The sequence below is a fragment of the Thalassophryne amazonica genome, chromosome 1, assembly GCF_902500255.1.
Source record: "Thalassophryne amazonica chromosome 1, fThaAma1.1, whole genome shotgun sequence".
Taxonomy (NCBI): domain Eukaryota; kingdom Metazoa; phylum Chordata; class Actinopteri; order Batrachoidiformes; family Batrachoididae; genus Thalassophryne; species Thalassophryne amazonica.
The window spans coordinates 62278746-62303833 of NC_047103.1; the positions used below are offsets into that span (position 1 = coordinate 62278746).

Sequence of the window (25088 nt, forward strand, 5' to 3'; positions counted from 1 at the left end):
CAAAGTAAACAAAGCTGAACAGCGACAAGCATTTTTAAAATTTAAAATCAGTTCAGCACCCACCTGTTAAAAGTTTTGTAACAGACGCACAGTTATAATCTCTGCAAACAGAAGAGAACTGCTTGTATGAAGCGTCTTAATCCTCTGCAGACAAAGGAGAAACGGCCAAAAAAAACAAACATTTCCTTTAACACAATACCGATATGCTGGCAATATCACCTAAGTCATCCAGAGGCATATATTTTTAACTTATGGTTCAAATTTTAACCAAACTAATTTTGGACAAGAAAAAAGTCATTTCAAAAGTCATTTCAGTATGTTGATCGCCGACCGGGGCGTGGCTCGCTCTCCGCCATTCTGTGGACGTCTTTACACCGGTTGTACCGCTCCTTAATCTGTGTGATGCCCAAAGCATCGTCACTGAAAGCCGTCTGAATCATCCGAATGGTTTCCACCTGGCTGTCGCCCAGTTTCTGGCAAAATTTGATGTGGCGCTGCTCGGTCGTTCCATCTTTTTCCTTGAAATGAAAATCTGCAGAGCCCACTGCACACGTCCTACACAAAGGCTGCTTACCAGGAAGTGACGCAATCAACAGGCGTGAAAAAGTTCACGCATGCGCACAAAGGTTCAAAGTTTGCTCATGCAAGCGCACGTGATTCAAATCCATCAGGTTTTTGAAAAAAATAAAAAGGTCTAATACTTTTCTAACAGACCTCGTATTTTGTGGACTGATGAGGGTAAAATTGTTCTTTTTGGGTCCAAGGGCCACATACAGTTTGTGAGATGACCCCCAAACTCTGAATTCAAGCCACAGTTCACAGTGAAGACAGTGAAGCATGTTGGTGCAAGCATCATGATATGGGCATGTTTCTCCTACTATGGTGTTGGGCCTATATATCGCATACCAGGTATCATGGATCAGTTTGGATATGTCAGAATACTTGAAGAGGTCATGTTACCTTATGCTGAAGAGGACATGCCCTTGAAATGGGTGTTTCAACAAGACAATGACCCCAAGCACACTAGTAAACAAGCAAAATCTTGGTTCCAAACCAACAAAATTACTGCCTTGCAGATGTGAAGAAATCATGAAAAACTGTGGTTATACAACTAAATACTAGTTTAGTGATTCACAGGATTGCTAAAAAAGCAGTTTGAACATAATATTTTTGAGTTTGTAGCGTCAACAACAGATGCTACTATTATTGTGAACACCCCTTTTCTACTTTTTTTACTAATAGCCCAATTTCATAGCCTTAAGAGTGTGCATATCATGATTGCTTGGTCTTGTTGGATTTGTGAGAATCTACTGAATCTACTGGTACCTTGTTTCCCATGTAACAATAAGAAATATACTCAAAACCTGGATTAATCTTTTTAGTCACATGGCACTACTATTATTCTGAACACTACTGTAGGTGTATGTGCGTGTGTGTGTGTGTGTGTGTGTGTGTGTGTGTGTGTGTGTGTGTGTGTGTGTGTGTGTGTGTGTGTATAGATACATAGATATATACATACATACATACCTACATAACCTACATATACACACATGCACACACCCATGATGACAAATACAAAAAAAAAAAATGCAAAATTAGTCAATGAACTCAAATTTACAAATCACAACCAGACAAATAATGGCGCACAACACACAAGCCCGAAAGCAATAACAAAAATTGATAAACCTAAGTCTTTAAACTATAGCAAGCAATTTTTTATTACTCTTGTAATGCTTTTTAAATCCAACTAAAGTACCAAGTACTTTAATATTTTCAGGACAGTTATTACAGATGTTAACACATTTAACAGAAACACAATGACTTTTTGCAATTGTTCGGATCCTTAATTTCTCCAAAAATAATATTCCTCTCAAATTATAACTGGAGTTCCTTTCTTTAAATAAATCCTGGACATGTTGTGGCAAGTTTATTTTTAACTTTATACATAATATGTATTGTGATGTAATCAACCATAGATCGATCATAGATGGCAGAGCAGATCAAGGTGTAACCGTATGTGCATCTTTGTATGTGTCTGTCTTTGTGATCACTGTATATGCACTGACTTGACAAAGACTTCAAGTATCAAAGTGAATCTTGGTGATCAAGGCCAGCTAACTAAGACCACAGGCAAGTTCAACATTGGGTAAATTAGGATTCCAATTGTGACCACTGTTGGGGGGAGGTCTCTGAAACATTGTTCATGTGATATATTGTATCAAGGTGAATCTTGGTACACATGGAAAACTCACTTAGACTTTGGGAAAGGTTTATGCTGGGCTCAGCAATGCATTTTTTGGCCAAGTATTGGCCTTGTTAGTACTACTTTTGGGCTTTTGCAATCTGCTGTATTGTGTTGCCTTTATTTTGCTCACTTCCCAGTTTACTTATGAAGAAACTTAAATTTTATTTGCTCTCATCAATTCAAACTACCCAGAATGCTTTGATTAAATAATGATTTGTATAGGAGATGTAGTGGGCAAGTGCTTTTTGTCTCGAAGATAAAATCTGACTTACTGTATTTCACTGAAAATCCAATCTAGTGCAGCGTACTACAGCCATGGATGTTTGTCAGTGTTTGTTGTTTGTGTTGTGCCTTCCACCACAGCCACTGATCCATCCAAAGTTAATCACTCCAAACAGCATTACAATTAGTGCAGTTTGGAGTCAAACATCCATCTCCCGCTCTATCTATCACAGTTTTTTTCTCTACGTGGTAATATTCCCCAATTAAAGCATTATTGTAGCCTACTTCATCAAGGGCTAAAGTAATCAAGATTAATCTCAGTGAGCTGACACGCGCTGTTTGCTAAGGAACACACAGAACAATTGCTCTGGGCGAGCATCATTAGGAAATGCAATAAAATTAGGCAAACTGATTATATTTCAGAACTGGGGAGCAAAATAAAAACACAATTTGGGGAGGGCTTCAATTATGGCGCCTGCACTTGCTTGTTTGAACATCAGCCATTAAACCATTTTTCTGTTGTAATGCTTAGATAAAAGTTTGATGTGTGAGTGAGTGCATGCTTGTAGTATATGACTGTAGAGGTGAATATGAAAATGTTTGGTTGTATGTGCTTCCTGTCCTATTGATATTGTACACTGGACATTAAATGGGTGTGGGCGCTGTTGAACTATGACCAAATGCATACTGTGCTCAAAACATTCAGTCTAGCCCTGGGGTGTATACCGATTAATGTGAAAAGTTAGCCACTGATGGCCTTGCAATTTGAATTACACCTATTTAGTGGAATAGACATCAAGATGCCGCCCGTGGCAAAACAAGTACTGGGACATTTTCACAGGAATGTTCAGAGCAGAGCAGGTAGCTCAGTGGGATGGAGGTGTAGACCTGGTTAGACCTATCTGTGACCTTGGAGAAGACCTTCCTCTACACTGTCCCTGTCCACCCAGATGTAAATGGGTACCAGCCTTGGCTGGGGAAGGTAATCTACAATGGACTAGCATTCCATCCACTGGAGTCAGTTACTGTCATCCCCTTCATGCTACACAATCCATGGTGGAGGTGATGGTCTAGTGGTTAAGGCATTGGGCTTGAGAGCAGAAGATCATCGGTTCAAATCCCAGCCTGACTGGAAAATCACTAGACCTTGCCCTTGCCCTATGGCAGCAACTTCACATCGGGGTGAATATGAGATATTATTTGTAAAGCGCTTTGAGCGTCTGATGCAGATGGAAAAGTGCTATATAAATGCAGTCCATTTAAAAGCACCAATGTGCATGTATAGGTCTTGTTATATCGTTATATTAGATAGTGTGGTCACATAGTGTGGTCACATTGTCACATTCCTAGTATTAGCTTGACTATATTAGTTGCACTCATTTTAGTCATGAGGTCAGTGGACAGAGGTGCTTGGTGATGCTGATACCGTTGCAGGAGAAGTAAGGCCCAAGTCTTTGGGGGCCTGGTGCTTCCTCTCATAATAATAATAATAATAATAATAAATATTATTTATAATGGAAAATCGACTACGAGCGCAGTTTGCAAATGTGGCAAGGTCTGCAAAAATTTGACAGGTCTAAAGATACATCAGACCAAGATGCGCTGCCTAAGGAACCCTGTGGTGCAACGCACAGTGCTAGTACCTAGTACGGCATCTGGTGAGACAGAGGAGGATCCAGGCACTACCGGCGTCAACCCAAAGCAGACCATCAGAACAGCGTCAGATTTTGTGCCCGCTGCCAACAAGGAGTCAGAGTGGCAGTGGTTTGATGTAGATGTTGATTCAGCCCTTGAAGCAACAGCAAAGGGTGATGTGGAGCAGAGGCTCAGGACAATGAGCACACTCATAATATGCATCGCATCAGACAGGTTTGGCATTAAGGAACATCATGCCACCAAGACCACAACAGCACCAATTCCAAACCGGCGTGAGAAGAAGATCTCTCAACTCAGAAAGGAGCTGAGGATATTAAGGAGTCAGTACAAGAAGGCTAATGATGATGAGAAGGAAGCCTTGGCAGAACTGAGGGGTGTGGTGAGGGAGAAGCTACTCACCCTCCGTCGGGCCAAGAGGCACAGGAGGCGGGGCAAGGAGAGGGCTCGCAAGCGCAGTGCCTTCATTGGAAACCCATTTGGTTTTGCAAAGAAGCTGCTGGGTGAGAAACGCAGTGGTCAGCTTTCGTGTCCGAAGGAAGACATCAACAGCCACATAAGTAATACTTATAGCGAAAGCATGAGAGATCAAGACCTCGGCCACTGTGAAGCCCTTGTATGCACCCCTGAACCCAGCACCCTGTTTGACATCAGCGTACCCACTCTGAAGGAAGTCAAAGAGGTCATCAAAGCTTCCAAAGCGGCATCAGCACCGGGCCCAAGTGGGGTCCCATACAAGGTCTTCAAACAGTGCCCCCGCCTGCTGGAGCGCCTGTGGAAGATCTTTAGAGTGATCTGGAAAAGAGGGAAGGTACCCCAGCAGTGGAAGTATGCAGAGGGAGTATGGGTCCCCGAGGAGGAGAATGCAAAGGACATCGAGCAGTTCAGATCAATCTCCCTTCTCAGCGCAGAGTGCAAGGCCTTCTTTAAGATCGTTTCCAACCGCCTCATGAGATTTCTGCTGAAGAACTCCTACATCGATACCTCTGTGCAGAAAGGAGGAGTCCCAGGGTGTATCGAGCACACTGGGGTAGTGACTCAGCTGATCTGTGAAGCGAGAGAGAGTAGGGGGGATCTGGCAGTACTTTGGCTGGACCTTGCCAATGCTTACGGGTCGATTCCACATAAGCTTGTGGAATTATCCCTGAGTAAATACCATGTCCCAGAGAAGGTGCACCATCTCATCCTCGACTATTATGACCATTTCAGTCTGAGGGTGTCCTCTGGGGCTTCAACATCAGATTGGCATTGTCTGGAAAAAGGCATCATTACCGGCTGCACAATCTCTGTGTCCCTGTTCGCCCTTGCCATGAATATGCTGGTGAAGTCAGCAGAAGTGGAGTGCCGAGGTCCATTGTCTAGATCTGGTACCCGTTAGCCACCGATAAGAGCATTCATGGATGATCTCACGGTAACCACATCATCAGATGCAGATGGCTCCTGCAAGGTCTGGATCGACTCATAACTTGGGCAAGAATGAGTTTTAAGCCTGGGAAATCCAGGTCCTTGGTCTTGAGGAAAGGGAAGGTGACAGACCGCTTCCGATTCAGTCTGGGAAACACCACTATTCCGTCTGTGTCCGAAAAACCAGTGAAGAGCCTCGGAAAGCTCTTCACTGGCGAGCTGAAGGACACCGCTGCACGCCAAGCAGCTGGCGACAACCTCAACCAGTGGCTCTTAGCTGTGGATAAGTCTGGGCTTCCCGGGAAGTTCAAGGCCTGGATCTATCAGCATAACATCCTGCCTCGTCTCCTATGGCCACTGCTGATGTATGAATTCCCAGTTATGACCGTGGAGGGCTTTGAGAGGAAGATCAGCCAGCACCTGCACAGGTGGCTCGGCCTGCCACAGAGTCTGAACAGTATTGCGCTGTTTGAGCACGGGATTAAGCTCCAGCTTCCGTTCAGCAGTGTCACAGAGGAGTTCAAGGTAGCCCGGGCCAGAGAAATCCTGCTCTACAGAGACTCCACTGATGGGAAAGTATCCTCAGCAAGTGTGGAGGTTCACACAGGAAGGAAGTGGCATGCCTGGGACAAAGTGGAGAGAGCAGAGGCAAGGCTGTGGCGCAGTACCTTGGTGGGGACAGTGGCCACAGGTTGGGCAGGGCTGGGTAGCATCCCAAAGCCTTGCTTCAGCAGAGCTAAAGGGAAGGAAAGGTGGAAGCTCATACAGGAGGAGGTTCGGGCAGAGGTGGAAGAGGCTCACTTCAGCACAGTGGTGGGCATGATCAAGCAGGGGGCTTGGACCAAGTGGGAGCATGTCACAAGCTGGAAAATCACATGGACTGAGCTGTGGAAGGCAGAGCCACATCATTTCAAGTTCCTTGTTCAATCGGTATATGATGTCCTCCCAAGCCCTGCTAACCTGTTCACCTGGGGCCTGACGGACTCACCTGTGTGCCAGCTCTGCCAGAAGAAGGGATCCTTAGAACACATCCTCAGCTGTTGCTCAAAGGCCCTGGGAGATGGGAGGTATCGCTGGCGCCATGACCAGGTCCTGCGGGCAATACCAGACACCATCTGTACCGGCATCAACATCAGCAAGGGACAACAACCAACCAAGAGCGCAATTGCTTTTGTCCGAGCAGGGGAGAAACCTCAGCCCTCCAAGAAGACTCAAGGGGGCCTGCTTACAACAGCAAGAGACTGGCAGCTCTTGGACGATCTGGGGAGACAGTTGCAATTCCCGGGCAACATCGCAGCCACAACACTCTGTCCAGACATGGTGTTGATGTCAACGTCCAGCCGGCAGGTGGTGCTCCTTGAGCTAACAGTTCCCTGGGAGGACAAAATGGAGGAAGCCCAGGAGAGGAAGAGAGCAAAATATGCAGAGCTTGTGGCTGAGTGCCGGAGGAACGGCTGGAATGCCCGCTGCGAGCCAATTGAGGTGGGCTGCAGGGGCTTTGCAGGCAGATCCCTACACCGCGTCCTTGGACTCCTTGGGATTTGCGGACTGCATAGGCGAAGAGCCACCAAGAACATCTTGGAAGCAGCTGAGAAGGCTTCACGGTGGCTCTGGTTGAGGAGGGGGAGGCGTGGCATAGTGCGCTACCTGGACACAAGTCAGGGGACTGATCACCCCCGGCTGGGTTGCCCGAGTGAGACTAAGACCCGAAACACCCAGTGATCTCGGGAGAGTCACTGAAGATGTGTCCAGGTTGCACCACTAGGTGTATTGCAGGTACAATGCACCTTTCATTAATAAAAATCTCAAAGTGCTGCAAGAAAAAAAAATAAAACCAAGGATCAACAAGAGATTAAACACATAAAATCTTAATCTAAATCAGCCAGTAGAATGGATTTAAATGGTCGGGGAGGGAGTTCCATATATGAGGGGCAGCTGAACAGAAGGCCCTGTCTCCCATGGTATGAGGTTTGGCGCGAGGGGGATAGAGGAGATTAGTATTGTCTGAACAGAGGGAACAGGAGGATGTGTGGGGACTGAGGAGGTCTTTCAGGTATGTGGGGTCATTGCCATGGATGCACTGGAGGGAGATGAACGCAATCTTAAAGTGGATTCTGAAGGTGATGATGAGGCAGTTAAGGTTATGGTCAATAGCGGTAATGTGTTCCTGGTGATGGGGAGCCAGTGAAGGTTATGGAGAATAGCGGTAATGTGTTCCTGTTTACTTACTTTCATCAGAATTCTAGCTGCACTGTTGCACACTGCATGGTTGTAAGACAAGGACTCCACCCTGTCACCCAAGGTAAAAACTGGAGTTCTTTGGTATAAAGGTATCTTCGGAGGATCTTTGGGTACCACTGAAATGGCATTGTGTCAAACAAATGATTACTTAAGGGAGATTCAAATGCAGCATACCACTTTTGAGAGACCGTCATTTCTCTGGCCATGATCTATTACACAGGTGCATCATTGGTGACGATCGCAGCAAGTGGAAAATGTTAAGGGGATGCCTGAGTATCACCTGGCTGCAGCAGATTGATGGATACTTTCAACAGGTGGGGATCGACCAGTTGTGTGCATGGGTGGTTGCCAACCAAGACTCAAGGCAATTCCATTTTGTGGTGGGTGCAGTGATGCTCCCAGACCGTTTCAGCCTTCAAACTACTTTGGTAACAAATGCAGTTTGTTTAAACTTTGGTTTTTATCAGGGCCACACAGTGACCTAGTGGTTAGAACTGCTGCCTCACAGAAAGAAGGTCCTGGGAACACTGCCGCCCTTATTCTCCCCATGTTCACATGGGGTCCCTCTGAGTGGTTTGGCTTCTTCCCACTGCCAAAGACATGGTGGTTGGGTGAACTGGTGACTCTAAACTGATGTCAGGTGTGCGTGCAAGAGTGAATGAGTTTGTCTGTCTGTATGTGGCTGTGTGCAAGGCCCGTGGTGTACCCTGCCTCTTGTTCTCCTCTGCCATCTACCTTACAGTAAAAAAACAGAGAATTTTGTAATGGAGGAGATAATGTGATAATGTGATTCGATAATGTGAATCAAGCGCAACTTCAACAAACACTTCCCAGGCATCGTTTGTCAGTGTCCAGCACTGGGATTTGCCTGTGTGAGTATACGTCATTTCCAGGTATACAACTTGTCCGCTGTGATAGTTGGTAGTTTTCTTAAGCTAGCCATCACTGCTGATACCCATGAACATTATTACTCTAATTCTGTCAACATGCATCAAAACAACAAATTATATGTGTGTGTGTGTGTATGTGTGTGTCATGTAATTATGAATTTGAATTTGTGGGTTGGTGGATGTTGCTATGGTGGGGGTGGCCCATAATCAGATAGAGGCTTCTCAGCTATTGATGCTAACTTGGTCTTAGCCGATGGCTGCAACAACTGTATTCAACACGTTGTCAAATGATATCTAATGGGGTTAAGTGTTTTGAATTCAGTCATTTGAGGGAGAAGAAAAGGCACCAGAAGGCAAGTTTTCATTTAATTGTAGCTCAGATGGAAGATGTTATATGTGTGTTCTATACACTGTGCTTGCAGAGATTTTACTTTTGTGTGCATGTGAGCGTGTGTGTGTGTCTGTGTGTGTGCACACGCATGAATGAGTGTGCAACTGCAGATATTCTATAGGTGCGTGTGCTTTGTTTATTTATGTGCTCCCGTCTTAGATAGCTATAGCTGGTGAGGTATACCAGGGCAATCTATTTATGTCATTCATGGCCACTCAGTAGTGAACAATACTCTGAAACACACACTGTGATTTGCCGGTTAGCAGTGAAACCGTTTTAAATGCTTATTAATCTTGCCTGAGGCCAAACTCTTCCTCCTCCTTTCCCAAAATGGGAAAATGAATGAAAATACATGGAAATATGAAAAATACCTTATCTTATCACCGCGTGGAGGTAATATTGTATGATCCCTCACTGAAATAGCTCTGAACATTCCATGAATATATTTTGAATATTCCCTTCGCCTGCATTTGAATTGATGTACAGCAGGGCGTATATGTGCCCGTGCTGTCTGTCCCATGCCGTACGTCAGCCGTATCGCAACATTTTCCCCAATCAGCTCTGACAAGGAGGGACACTTCCCATTCATGTAGATCAGCTGAAGGAACGAAATGAAATGATCTTATTGTTTTTCCTCCTCTGTTGCAGCATCCCCCCGTACATTCCCCTAACTCAGACAGTTGTACCTGATAGGAACTGAGATGAAGTGACTGACATAAGTGATAACAGACAGAATGGAAGTACAGACTGTGTACATTCATTCATTTCCCAGTCCAAGTCCAGACGTATTGCAATGACTACTGCAGTGAAATCAAAGCAGTTCACATGAACAGAGCTTGTTAAATGCAGATAGCTTCTGTCCTCTTACTTCTGTTCCGTTAGGGCAGCACGGTGGCTTACTGGTTAGCACGGTTGCTTCACAGCAAGAAGATCATGGGATCGATTCCCTTCTGTGGCCTTTCTGTGTGGCGTTTGCATGTTGTCCCCATGTTTGGGTGCATTCGCTCTGGCTGCCTCCCACATCCAAAGACATGCAAATTAGGTGAATTGGAAACTTTATAATAGTCCAGGTCTCCCTTGTAAAAGAGAGCTCGATGTCAGTGACACTAACAAGGTTAAATTTAAATAAAAATTCTAATTTACGCTCGACCTGCGGCAGTCTGGTGCAGGCTTGACACGTCATGGTGCAAACATGGAAAAAAAATCACTCCAAAATATCAGGAACTGAGGATGTATTGTGTGTGCCGTGCTTTCCCTGTGCCATCCTGAGCAGAGTGTGTGTGAAGCTATGTTGGCTGGGAGGCCGCTGTGCTCCAAACAACCCAGTCTCATGGATCTTTTATGATTCCATCACAAAATGTCTGACATTTCCATGACACACTCAAGTTTTGGCCACTATTTTTAACCCCTAACTCCAGCCATAACCCTAAACATAAATACATGCTTATCCAGGGATTTTTTTTGGTGTAACCCACATTCTCCTTTGTTGTTGCAATAGTTGGAGCCAGAGGTTTGGTCCAGCGTTGTCATTTGGTTGCATGCAGCACAAAAGATGACCATCACCTTACACCCAGATAGACGTTAATGCTGTCTGTGTGCATGCCAGGGAACACATCCTGATCGAGGCGTGACTGCATCTTGTCGGGTAATCCCGTGTGATGCCAGTTTTAACATTTCTCCTCATCGTTGTGGTTCTTGAAGTTGCAGTTTTTACTTTTTGTGTCCATGTTATAATATCGAGGTGACTGTACATGCTGTGAAAGGCACTTCCGGGATTGTTTCTGTGGATTTGTTCCTAGAAAAATGAACAATTCAAAGAAAACATTGAAAGCCCAATTTGCCTTTTATGGTCCATGATTTGAGGGCATTTCAAAAAGTCATCAGCCTCACCCAGAAAACTACAGGAGAAACATTGGTCTTGCATTTTTCAGCACAGGCTACTTTACCTTCAATGCATGAGGTCAACCAAAATTCATGTTTCACTATCCCTTTATGGCACAAAGTCACATCTTGAACCTCAAATACTTTTTTTTTTCCAGGGTGAGGCCGAGAACCTTTTGAATTTACCTCATAACTGCATGCAAATTTCTGTTCACAATAAGTCAAATGACTGATCACTTTAAACATTTAAAATACATCATTTTCAAATGGTTTCCTGTAAACATTTTTGTCACATTTAATGAGCATCATTTTTTTAAATAATGAAAATTACTTAATATCTGATATTTGTAACCTAACAGAAATAAGAAAAAAAATGCCTACTTGTCACCTTTATAACAAATTGTTTTAGGTAGTTTCATGTTTTTTTTTTTTTTAAGAAAATGTATTTTTTTTTACAGTCAGGTTCATATTGTGTGAGCACCAGTAACTGTCTTTGTGTTGTCATGTACTGGACTGTACACACACACACACACACACACACACACACACACACACACACACACACACACACACACACACACACACACACACACACACACACACACACACACACACACACACACAAATCATTTAAAAAAATGTTATTTGTTTGTAACTAAACTGTTTGTTTGTAACTAACTAACTGTGTATTTGCAGGCCACATGTGGATGAGAACTTACCAAATCAATACAATAACACACACATATGCCTTTATGTGATATTCATTGTTCCAAAAACGTAATCAATATGCTCATAAAAAAATAAGATTGACCTTTTAGTGCTCTGTGACCCCCATTGCTTCTGATTAACCTTGTTCACATTGCGCCACTGACCTGTGCCTATAGACCTTATGAATTATAAATACATTTTATTAACATAGTCCAGTCGTTAAACGATCTCCTTGCCTGTATGGAACAGTTTTCTTTTTGTCCCAACAGAGATGACTTTCTCCCAGTTCGTGGATTATCATGTATAATATGTCCTCCCCTATTCTCCATATTTGTCTCTTTCTATCTCATCCCTCATCTACTTCCTTTTTTGCATATTGCCAGACCTCCGTGGATTGGGGGGATGGTGGATAAAAGAAGGAGAGAGAAGGAGAGAAATAGTTAAGAAACTCTACAAATGATTGATGGGCTAATTTCAAGCTCTGAATAAAGCAGTTTCCTAAGTCTGTTGATTCTCCATTTATTAGGTAATAGAAACATTTATCAAAAAAGTCACTTTTTTTGCTTAAGCAATAATTGCATTTTTAAGCCCTCATTAGGTCCTCCATGCATACATAATCCAATTGAATAAATACAGCATAGGAGTGAAGAATTAATACCCCTCCTCTAGTAAACTGAAAGTTGTAGATTCTGCAGTGTGACGTGGCACAGCATCGAGAAAAATATGGTGAAGTACTGTTCAGTGCATATTTTGTCCAATACAGTATTTTATATTTGTGATATTTCTACCCATTGTATTTTCCTTGTTAGCGCAACAGCATGTTTGAAAATTTTACACCTTTCGGCATGTTTAACACTGGCTTTAAATGGATGTTATGAACATTAATATGATGTTTTAAATAAATACAATCAATTTAACTGAAATGTGTTGCAGTGTTGGACTGAGTGCACCAACAACAAATCCCTTATTTCTGCTCAAATAAAATAACGATAAATGTACAGACATCTCTTTCTGTATTAGTTAACACATAACAGCTGTAAACTACCATAGGTCACGTTAGGTCATGGTGCACTGGTGCTGTGCTGTGCTGCATCTACCAACTCACAGAACTGTTTTGGGACCTGACTGGTGACCACTCAGGTAAGCCTAATGTTCATCCTTATTTCTTGAATAGTGCAGCAGCTAAGAGAATATTTAGAGCAAAAGCCTACAAATGGCGATACAAGCATCAAATTTGGCACAAATACTCCTTAGACATTGCTCTTTTGAAAAAAATGATAAGCCACTTGAATTTTCAATAGGCAGCCAGGTAGGGGTCAATTGAAGAATGACACAGGGGTCAAAATTAAAAAAATGCTCCAATCAAATTAAAAACTACACTGTATTATTTGTTTGATCATAATGATTTCAAAAAAGTATAGTTTGGACTATCTATGACTGAATGTTCAAGAGATATGGGGTAAAAACAGCAAAAATGGTGACAAGGGTCAGTTTCAGTTTGTGCAGGGGTCAAAAGTTAAAGTTGCTCCAATTTTGGTAAAAAAAAAAAAAAAAATGATGCAAATTATTAGTTGAGTTAACAGGGTTTTAAAAAGGAATAGTTTGGACCATGTGTCAGGCTTAGTTATCATGTTACAGGGTAACATATGTCACATATCATAGAATCCAACTGATGTTGACTTTGTTTGACCTTTACTTTGGAGACCAAGCATTCAGCACTGTCAAAACTATTCCATTGATTAATCCAGGGGTACAGTAGTGTTCAGAATAATAGTAGTGCTATGTGACTAAAATGATGCTACTATTATTGTGAACACCCCCTTTTCTACTTTTTTTTTACTAATAGCCCAATTTCATAGCCTTAATAGTGTGCATATCATGAATGCTTGGTCTTGTTGGATTTGTGAGAATCTACTGAATCTACTGATACCTTGTTTCCCATGTAACAATAAGAAATATACTCAAAACCTGGATTAATCTTTTTAGTCACATAGCACTACTATTATTCTGAACACTACTGTAAGTACAAATAAAGCATAAATGAGTCTTGTGGATAGTTTAAACTCAGCACTCAAAACTACACTCAACATGATTGTGTCACCTGTGTTAAAATGACACCCCCCCAAAACACAGTCACCTTGGTTCAATGATTACTTGCGTGACCTCAAGCATAAGGCCAGAGGTCTAGAACAGAAATGGCGTAGTTCAAAATTAGAAGTATTCCACCTCGTGTGTTATGATGCTATCTTAGACTATAAGCATACACTATTGGCTACAAAGCGGACCTATTATTTTGATTTGATCAACAAAAACAAGCATAACTCAAAGTTCTTGTTCGACATGGTGGCAACACTTATTCATGGACAACCACCTGGAGTTCACTCTCCTTTTACAGCACAAAATTTCCTGGATTACTTTGAGAAGACAATAGAAGACATTAGGTTAAACATATCCCAGCATGCCTCAACCCAGCCACTACACCCTGCTATTGAGGTGGGCGCCATTACTGAGGTATTACCTAGATTTACAGAATTTGATAGTATCTCTCTAGGCATGCTGACAAAACCCATAATGTCAACAAAAAGCACAACCTGCTTATTTGATCCGATACCAACAAAACTGTTTAAGGACCTGTGGCCCACTTTTGGGCATACTGTGCTGTAAATTATTAATCTCTCATTAACCTCTGGATCTGTTCCTAAATATATCAAACCTGCAGTGATTAAACCATTACTTAAGAAATCTAATCTTGACCCTAGTATATTGAAAAACTATAGGCCGATATCAAATCTATCATTTTCCTCTAAAATTCTGGAAAAAGTGGTTTCAGAGAAGCTCGTGGACCACCTTACTGAGAATAACCTTTTCAAGCCACTGCAGTCTGCTTTTAGAAAATATCATTCCACAGAGACGGCTATCACTAAAGTGGTGAATGATCTTCTGCTTGCAGAACACTACAGTTCTGGTGCTGTTAGATCTTAGTGCTGTGTTTGATACCATGGATCATCACATTCTACTCGATAGGCTGGAGAATCATTTTAGGATTACTGGGAGTGCCCTTGCATGGTTGACACCATACCTGACCAGTCGCTCTCACTGTGTTTTGTACAATAACACTACCTCTAACTTTAGTGACATGAAATTTGGGGTTCCACAGGGGTCCGTCTTAGGTCCCCTGCTTTTCTCCCTTTATATAGCACCCCTTGGGCACATATTGTGGCATTTTGTGATTACCTTTCATTGCTATACTGAAGATTATACATGCCGATAACTGCTGGTAATCTCATCCACATAAAATCCTTAGAGTATTGCCTTGCATCAGTGATAAGCTGGATGTCTAGCAATTTCCTTCTTTTAAACTCTGATAACACTGAAATTATGATTCTTGGTCCAGTGAGACATCGGCATCAATCTGACCAGTTAACGCTTAGCCTAGGCTCATGTGTCATACATCACACTGACAAAGTGAGGAACCTTGGGGTAATTTTTGATCCTACTTTGTCCTTTGACCACCACATTAGAGATATTATGAAGACTGCTTTCTTCCACCTGCAAAATATAGTGAAGATTCATCCCATCCTGATGTTGAGACCCTGATTCATGCATTTGTTGCTTCTAGATTGGACAACTGCAATGCTCTTTTTTCTGGTTTACCGCAGTCCAGCATTAGGGGTCTCCAATTGGTTCAAAATGCTGCTGCCAGACTTTTGACATGAAGCAGAATGTTTGGCCACATTACAACCATTTTGCTGTCCCTTCACTGGCTTTCTGTCCCTGTGAGTTCAGATTTTAAGGTTCTCTTACTAACCTATAAAATTTACAGATGAGCACCTCCCTACTTAGATGACCTGCTTGAACCCTACGTACGGGCCTGGGCTGTGCGTTCTCAGGGTGCAGGACTATTTTGTTTCCCTCGGGTGAATAAAAAGTCTGCGGGTCACAGAGCTTTTTCTTATCGTACCCCTGTTTTATGGAATGATCTCCCTGTATCAAAAAAGTAGTCAGATTCTGTAGAGACTTTCAAGTCCACACTACCTTAGTATTTCTTCTGTTTTTCTTTTTGCTTAATTCTGACAAATTATACTGTATTTGTTGTTTTTCTGATGCCTGATTATGTTTTTTCTCTCTGTTTGAGGTGCGGCTCCATCCAGAGATGGGGTGGTGTCTTCTGCTGCAAGCCTCCCGTCCTGTGCACCGGCATGGACGTCCAAAATTTCCTGTATATTTGTTTTGTAAATTGTGGCGGTAGCATGGCCCAAGCCTGAGCCAAGCTTGAGTTTTGTTCCTCAAATCATCAGAGGGAGTTTTTTCTTAACACTGTCACCTTTGTGCTTGCTCTAGGGGTTGGTAAGGTTAGACTTTACTTATGTGAAGTGCCTTGAGGCAACTTTGTTGTGATTTGGCACTGTATAAATGAAATAAACTGAATCATAAAACACAACAGAGGAAGTAACAGAACCAAAATAAGTAGAAGATACAAAAAACCAACATGGAATACAAAAGTGTATAAAGTGCAGTGTATATGTGCTCATGCACACGGTGCCACAGCTGCCGCTCCCCCATAAATGCTACCCTGGGAGGCTGCCCGGTTCACCCAAACCAAAAATTGCTCCTGGTATCATCATTCCAATAAAGGTAATTTTACTTTTCATGACAGCTCCCTGCATTGTGGGTCCTATCTTGGTTCAATCGACTCAACCGTAACAAACACTGTGCTTGACCATACCTCATTTTAAGGCCTATAAGTAGCATGTTCACAAGTGGACTGCTCATTTCAAGGACTTTGCGTATATACTGTAAACTGCAACTGATTTGGGTGGAAACTAAATGACACTTGTGTTGACCTGTGTGTTGGCTAGTTGGAAGATTGGGCCTCTAGGCATATGATTCGGTTCATGCATAGGTAGAAAGACTACATGGTTGAAATCTTTTCAGCAAAGCTACAGTTTTTTACCTCTGGTGATTTGTGATTTTATGTATTTCCCCTTGTTATTCAATATTCTTCCTCGGGTTTCACAGAGGGGTTTCACTTGGTGTTTTTTTTTATGCTCAGACCTACATTTAGTCTACCACACTGTTGTAGTTTTAGCCTTTTTTGTGTATGTCACCACATTCAAACAGCAGTCTTGCTGCCTTGTTACCTGGCAACAGTCCCATTAGCCGGCTAAGGCTCCGGCTCCATCGGACAGAGCCAGTTTTAATCATGTAGCAAATTTCCAGCTCTGAAAACAGGCAGGACCTCAGCTTAATCTTGTTAGCACGATGAGGCCGTTTTCAGATATCATTGCTAATCAAATCATCCCAAAGGCTTTGAGCCTGTTATTTATTTATTTTTTTTCTTTTAGGTAGATGTAGCAGATGGAGGAAGGAGGTATGTTTCTGAATGCATGGAGTCATGGCTTGCAGAACGATCTTGTTCCTTCCTGTATAGAGGACACAGACAGTTTCATAATTATCCTTCTTCAGACATACCCGACGCCATAACCAACCAGCTCCACAATATCTTCCCCTCCAAACTCCTGTGCTCGCGAGTCCTCGCTTCAATTTGAAAGGCTTCTCCACTTCTCCCAATAGATAACCTGCATTTTTTTTAATAGCCCAGAGCCACTCACCAGCACCCATAGAGACTCTGCAACCCAGGGCCCAGGAGAGCCCTCACAACACAGAGAAAAGGAGAACAAAGCCAACCTGCGAAGTCCTAAAAAGTTAAAACATGTACTTTGATAGTCTCGGCCTACCTATTGTGGCGGCGCTGATCCGACCCCTGGGAGACTGACAGCACTGCAGATAAAGAGAGAATACAGAGCAAAAAGAGAAGCAGTGGGCCACAGCAACCCCAAAATCTTTTTTCCCCCCTGTATCCACACATGCACAGGAGTTTGATGTATGCCGAACTGATGGTTTTGCTGCTGCTTGGAATAATACCACTATAGTCCAACTACTTTTTCTGCATTAGCATATCTACCTTTGAAAAGGCCAGTCAGACTGTGCCATACTGCACACTAAACAACACACAACATTTAGATGTTCTCAGTGGCAATGAGGGATTTGTAGCTGCTGGGTCAGCTTGAATTTCCATTTGCATTTCTCCCAAGAACATCGATGTGTAGTGACATAATAGCGATGCATTTTTACATATGTGTGGTTGCAGAGGATAAAGTTTAGTACAAGGATTATTCATACTTCACCAGGGGAAGAGTTGAGTGTATTACTGTAATTTCCAGACTATAAAGCACACTTTTTTCTTTGGCTGGTCCTGCAGCTTACGTTTCAAAGTGACTTAGTCGCAAAAATACACTGTATTGTCTTTTTTGTCTACTACCTACATGAGAGAAATGAACACTGCTACTGTACACTGATCTAAATGAGGAGAAGGGCACTGGTTTTACAAAAAGAGCCTGTACTAAGCACTCGATTTGTTTGCAGCAAGAGAGGAGGGCAGCTAGGCTAAGGTAAGGCTAATAGTACAATCAGTCACTTTAAAAATGTTTATTTATAGTTAATGAGGTAAACTGCACATTTAGCTCCAGATTGAAGCAGTCTGTGCACCTGTATATTTTTAATGATATTTTCGTTCATTCAGTGGTGACAAGAAGCAGTTAATTCTGAGTAATTTTTGCTTAGTATAATTGCATTAATTAACCAATTAGCTTCTGTTTGCTAATGCTGTGTGTGCATTATACAAAAAAAAAAAAAAAAAAAGAATGAAAGGAGGTCAAAAGTAAAAAGACCTGCAAAAACATCTAAAAATAGAGCCTTGACTGCATGTAGGTGTCATTCTCATTCATCAGCAGTGCAGTTACATCTCTGTGAGCAGGTAATTACAAAGGAAATAAACAGTTTCATGTGTGAAAAGGCAGATTCACACAGATTAGATGATCCAAAAAGTGCAGTCAAGTTCTGTGCCGTTTTGTCTGGGGTTGGGTTACAACACCAATTCCAATGAAATTGGGACATTGTGCAAAATGTAAATGAAAACAGAATACAATAATTTGCAAATCCTCTTCAACTTACATTCAATTGAATACACCACAAAGACAAGATATTTAATGTTCAAACTGATAAACTTTATTGTTTTTGTGCAAATATTTGCTCATTTTGAAATGGATGCCTGCAACACGTTTCAAAAACGCTGGGACAGTGGTATGTTTATTACTGTGTTACATCACCTTTCCTTCTAACAACACTCAATAAGTGTTTGGGAACTGAGGACACTAATTGTTGAAGCTTTGCAGGTGGAATTCTTTCCCATTCTTGCTTGATGTACGACTTCAGTTGTTCAACAGTCCGGGTCGTATCTCATGCTCAGTAGCACAGCTATCCAGATTGAAGAGTGATGCTATTTTGAATGTTATAATCGACTCTGTAGACTCCTGGCTCGAACAGAACATGCAATCTTGGAAATAAACAAATTCTGTAGTTTTTGTCAAAAGCATTTACTTCCAGATATTAATCAGACAAATGTAACTCCATAGCCTCTGAGCTGTGTTCTTGCAGCTGGCTGCACTGCAAGTCAACATCAATGATATCCATAAAAACAGAGGACGTCTTATTTTGGGAGAAAAAAAAATTGATTGGTTGTAGTTGTTTTCTGTATTACAACGTTTGGAAAGAGATGTCATTTGATTTAAAATGGCGATTCGGTTTGAAGTTATTAATTCTGACCGGACTCAACAGAATGGAGGACGATTCTCATTTCTTGCCTGCAACAAGACAAGAGTCCGAGTTAGTGACTTTAATCTGCACAAAGGTGACTCACAATTGACATCTTTGAATGGCTTTGAGAGGGGTTAATTAAGAAATTGTGGACCTGCTGCTTCTGAAAAGTAGCAAAGCAGAGAACCAGTGAAGCAGCGGGTCACAGTGCTGCTTCATTGCTTCAAGCTTCAGGCTTCAAGCAGAGCCACTGCAGAAGCATAACAATTCCCTTAAATCTCTGTTTAAGTTGCAGCTCCATCCAGAGATGGGAGTTGTATTTGTGTTGGCGACCCTCCTGTCCTGTGCGCCAATAGCATTACTTGTATATTCGTCCATGAATTGTTCTGTGAATTGTTCTGTAATTTATGTCTGCCAAAGCAGAGGGTCACCCCTTTGAGTCTGGTCTGCTTGAAGTTTCTTCCTCAGAGGGAGTTTTTCCTTACCACTGTTGCTCTGGGGGTTGGTAAGGTTAGACCTTACCTGTATGAAGGGCTTTGAGGCAACTCTGTTGTGATTTGGCGCTATATAAATGAAAATAAATTGAAACTGAAATTGAACTAGGGCCTCAACCATACAACCTACCAGGACAAACAACCACACCTAAACAAACAGTGACAGCAACAGTCTGTTGTCTAATTAGTGAGCATCCATACCCTAATCCAGGACACCCAAAACCGAATTGTGGTGACGGCCACAAACACGCAACCATCCACACACAGAGACCCAGATCACAGCTAAACATTCGATCACTACTATGGATGGTGTGTTGGGCCAAGACTAAAAGTACAGAACATTACCATAAGACATGGACCACTCCGGCGTGTTGAAGCTATACGGCCGGCCACGAGCGATGACGGCAACGGGTCCAGGATGCAGGGCCCCAGGAGAAACCAGGACAAAAGGGCAGGGCCAGAAAGAGCAGCGAAAGGGCACAGGGGCCATGAAGGGCAGCCCCCAGAGCCACCGGGGCAGATGACAAACCAACAGGGGAGCGGCCCAACGGTGCCGGAACGCATCCCCGACACCACCCCCCACCCCCACAGAGGCACGGGAAGCAGCCCCATACCCAAGGGAAGCACACAGGGCACCGGCCGAGCTCACCAATAGAGGGGGTCCCCAGAACCACACCACCAGTGCCACGGCCCCCAAAGGCGGGAGAGAGCGGTGGCAAGGACGCAGGGCAGGAGCCACCGCAACTGAATCTAAACCATGGGCATGGACCACCGAGCCATATGAGGGTGGGGCTCGGTCCCCAGACAAGAGGCGAGGCCCAATCCCCTCGGCCAGGAAGCACAAGGCCCCCGCAACACCCAAGTCCTCCCCAGCACAGCCAACAGGACCCCCTCAAACTCTCCCACAGACCCCAAACGGGCCCTGCCCCAAACGCCAAAGCCCAAGATCAGGAGACCGCCCGAGTGAGAGTAGGGCACCATCCTGTGGGGACCATGGCCCCCCAATCCCCCAGCAGCCATTGCCCCCAGCGCATCACTGCACCCCACCGCGACCCCCCCAACAGGCCACAGGACCCTGGCCCCACGGCCCCAAGCAGGGCCATGGCAGAACCGGTGGGGCAGACCCCCACCCCAAAGCCCCAGACATCCACAGCCATTCGGGGCCAACCCCACATGCCACATTCACCCCAACTACCAACCCCACCATAGTTGTTATAATTAATTTCCCTTGCTGTGTGCGACCCCCTAAGTGAGCAAAGATAAAGTGTTGCATTAAAAGCAGGGCAGGAGACGGCAGGTGGCAGACTGCCATGGGAGGCCACGGCACAACGCTGCATCAAAGCCTGCCCTGCAAACCCACCACCATCTAGACTCTAAATTAGTGAAGGTGTTTACTAAATGTGTAGAAACAAAGTGTGTGCATTAAAATTGCAGGGCAGGAGTGGCGGATGGAGATTGCAGTGGAAGGCTGCAGCGCACAGCTGTGCCACAGAATACCCTGCAAACCCATCCCCAACACCTGACCGCAAAACTCTATGAACCCTAAAATGTGCTACTTACAACCCAATATGATGTGCATGCAGATACTAACCTGGTGAAGTGCATTAAAAGGGTGTGACAAGTGAGGCCCAACCCCAAGCAGCAGGCAAGTGGAGAGGCATGACACAAGGAGCGGGCCACCTACACCGGCCCCACTGGGCCCCCAGCCCAACCCCAGATCCGGCGGAGGCACCAGGGAAAGCCTGAGATGGGGTGAGGCGGGCAGCCAAGGAGCAGCACCAGGGAGGAACAAACCAGCAAGGGGGACAGGGGGCCAGGGAGCCGCAGATGGACGGGCCACTCCACCTGGAGGTCCCCGAACCAGGGAAGGCGCGAGATGGGACCCCGAAGCGGCAGGGGCAGCTGAGGAGCCAAAGGGAGACAGGCAGGCCCCACAAACACGGAGGAAGAGGCAGGGGCACGGAGGGCCACATACACCCAAGCCCTGGAGAGAGGCACCCCACGCCCAGGCACTGGACCCCAACCAACCAACAGCAGAGCAGACAGGCCCAACTGAAAAGGAACGATGGCTGCCCAATTCCCCCCCCCCACTGCCAGCAGTACCAGAAGCCCCGCGGTGCGGCACTGGGGCCTGGCGGGCTGGCCAGCCGGCCAGGCCCCCCCAGGCACAGAGGCACGCCTACGCCCCACAAGGGAGGAGCCAAGGGGAGCGTGGGCCAGCACCCAACCCCCGGAAGCCCACAGAGCCAACAGGCAGCACCGGAAAGCAGACTCCCCGGACCCCCGAGGACCACCCCCAACCCCAATTCCCCCAGCAAGTCCAGGACCCCACATCTGGACACCGGACCATCCCCGCAAGCCCGGGCCGCACAGCCCCGCCACACCCGAGGGATCAACCACTCTAAAAGACACAATCTCTCTCCGCCACCAATTCAATCATTTTCAAGAAAAAAAAAACAATACAAAAAAAGTCACATACCTTGCTCTGAACTGTAGCTCCTCACAAACTCTTGAACCCGCACATGTGCAGATATAAAGAACCGTGTGAAATTGTTTTTCGACTGGAAGTCAGCCGGCGATCGATGTGTCATCCGCGATCAACTGGTTGGGCATCCCAGTATTAGGGCATGGAAGACTCTACTGAATTTTGAAGGTGATCCTGATCCAGATTCAGGATCAAGCTTTCATTTTATAGGCAAAAATACCACAGATAGATATTAGGGCAAGAATGACTCCACTGAATTGGTTCCAGATCTGGATTGGCTGACGTCAGAAATCTCTGATTGCTCTTGTTTATTTATACATTTGTCTATTTATGTGAATTTCCACTCCAAAATGTTGTGTTTTGTACTTCAGGGTCACTATTTTTAATGAATGAAGTTGAAATATTGCTAAAATAGAAAGGTTGCATTTTTTTTGTAATAGTACTCTGTTATTTTTATTTTGTTTTTAAAATGTTGATGTAATTATTAAATGACATTCTGTTTCCAAAATATCATTATACTTTCCATAATTCTGCATTTGTTTTGCTTTGCTAAATTGTTTTGCAGATTTGCACTTTCAATCAGTATGAAGCAGAATGGAATAATTACAATATTTATGTAATGACCAAGTACTTAATGTTTTGGAAATACTGATTAATGACACCATTTCCTTTTAAATGTGACAGAAAACAAATTAAAGGATTCACAATGGAGCCTTTAGGATGTCGACATACTTCCGTGTGAGGAGACATGATTCATCCAATTAAAGCACCATCACACAAAGCAAGAACCAACAACCAGGCTGAAAAAGCAAAAATTGCCATAATTGGATGCAGTTGGGAGGGAAAGAGGCGTGGTCAGCGTGTCAGAACACAGCTGGCCTCCCTGATCCACACCTGCATGATGGCATCCAAAGCGTATGTAGTCAACAGATAGACACAGACTGCCATCAGACAGCCATAAAAGGTGCTGACGACTGCCCAATGTCCAAACGTCTGGATGGCAGTGGGAGGGAGCACTCTGTTCCTCCCTTTGTACAGTCCCTGCCTGTACTGGACACCAGAGTACAAGCAACGTATGCCATATGTGTCATATGCATCAAAGCTGCATCTGATGCATGGTGTGACTGCTTGGCCCACTGGCAGCAAACTTTCAGCAAAGGTGTTCAGTGGCATGCGTGCATTCATAGTGGCTCATGCAACCGGTATGAACACACACACATACACACTTGAGTGATCATTCCATCAGTGTCTGTGCCACTGGACACCTTTGTTGCATGTCTCCTCAGCCTGTGCATCAGAGGTGGTTGCATGTCTCCTCAGCAAGAAGTTGTATGTTATTGTGTGCGTCCTTGAGATAGGCTACGGGAGTGTGAAGTTCGCTGATCCACAGCAGGATTGTTTTCCACCGGCGTGGCTCCACCGAGGCCCGAGGCGTCAGCGCAGTTCCACCGGCGCGGCTTTACCGAGGTCCGAGGCGTCAGCGCACATCCACCGGCGCGGCTCCACCTGAAGCCTGAGGCGCCAGCGCACATCCACCGGCGCGGCTCCACCTAAAGCCCGAGGCGTCAGAGCAGTTCCACCGGCGCGGCTTTACCGAGGCCCGGGGCATCAGCGCAGTTCCACTGGCGCGGCTTTACTGAGGCCCGAGGCGTCAGCGCACATCAACCGGCGCGGCTCCACTGAGGCCCGAGGCGTCAGCGCAGTTCCACCGGCGCGGCTTTACCGAGGCCCGAGGCGTCAGCGCACATCCACCGGCGCGGCTCCACCTGAAGCCCGAGGCGTCAGCGCACATCCACCAGTGCGGCTTTACCGAGACCCGAGGCGCCAGCGCGGAGTTATCTGACCATGGGTCCAAAGAAGGCACTGACGGCGGAGGAGGGAGACGATATCAAGAAGTCCCTGGACTTTTTGTCTGAGGAAATCTCTGTGGTTAAAATGCAGCAGAAATCCATTATGGAGCTGGTGGAAGAAGTGAAGGCTCTCCGGATCCAGAATGCCGAGAAAGACCGGCGTCTGGTGTACCTGGAGAACCGTGTTGCGGAGTTGGAACAGTACACAAGGATGAACGACGTTATTATTACAGGAATTCATATCAAACCTCGATCCTACGCACGGGCGGTGTCAGAAGACAGCGGAGGGGAGGCCAACGAGCAGGAGGCCAGCTCAGTGGAACAACAAGTGGCTGACTTCCTGCAATCTAAAGGTATTCAAATGGACTGTAATAACATTGAAGCGTGCCACCCCCTGCCCAGGAGAGAAGATGGAGACAAGCGAGCAGTTATAATGAGGTTTGTCAACAGAAAACATAAAATGGCATTGTTAAAACAGGGATGGAAACTTAAAGGAACAAACGTATTCATCAATGAACATCTGACCAAAAGAAATGCAGACATCGCCAGGAAAGCTCGTTTCTTAAAAAAACAGGGAAAAATTCAACAGACATGGACATCCAACTGCAAAACATTTATCAAATTGAATGGAACACCAGAACAAGCGAAGGTTATGGTAATCAGGAACATCGAGGATCTGGACAAATACGACCAATAAGGTATGAGGACACAAACACATCACAACACCATGATACAGACCAGAGGAACCTATTCATCTACTACATCATCTACATCTGGAGACAAGAAGGATATAACTCACAGGATTGCTGATCATGGAAAAGTAGAACTGAGAACATTTAAATACACAGACCACAATGTACTGGACTTGGAGCACGATATAGACCCGGACAATAATTTCTTCTCAAATATCAATGACAGTTGTTGCTATTATACAGATGAACAGTTTAATCGGATCATTAAAACGGATA

The 25088-nt window shown here is 44.5% G+C and overlaps 1 protein-coding gene across 1 annotated transcript; it reads left to right on the plus strand.

Annotated features, from left to right (window-relative positions):
* The first annotated feature begins 4301 nt into the window (after positions 1 to 4301).
* LOC117506733 lies at positions 4302 to 7246 on the plus strand. Its single transcript, XM_034166345.1, is given in 2 exon segments — positions 4302 to 5544; positions 5547 to 7246. Coding segments are annotated over 2 exon segments (2943 nt in total).
* Positions 7247 to 25088: the final 17842 nt, after the last annotated feature.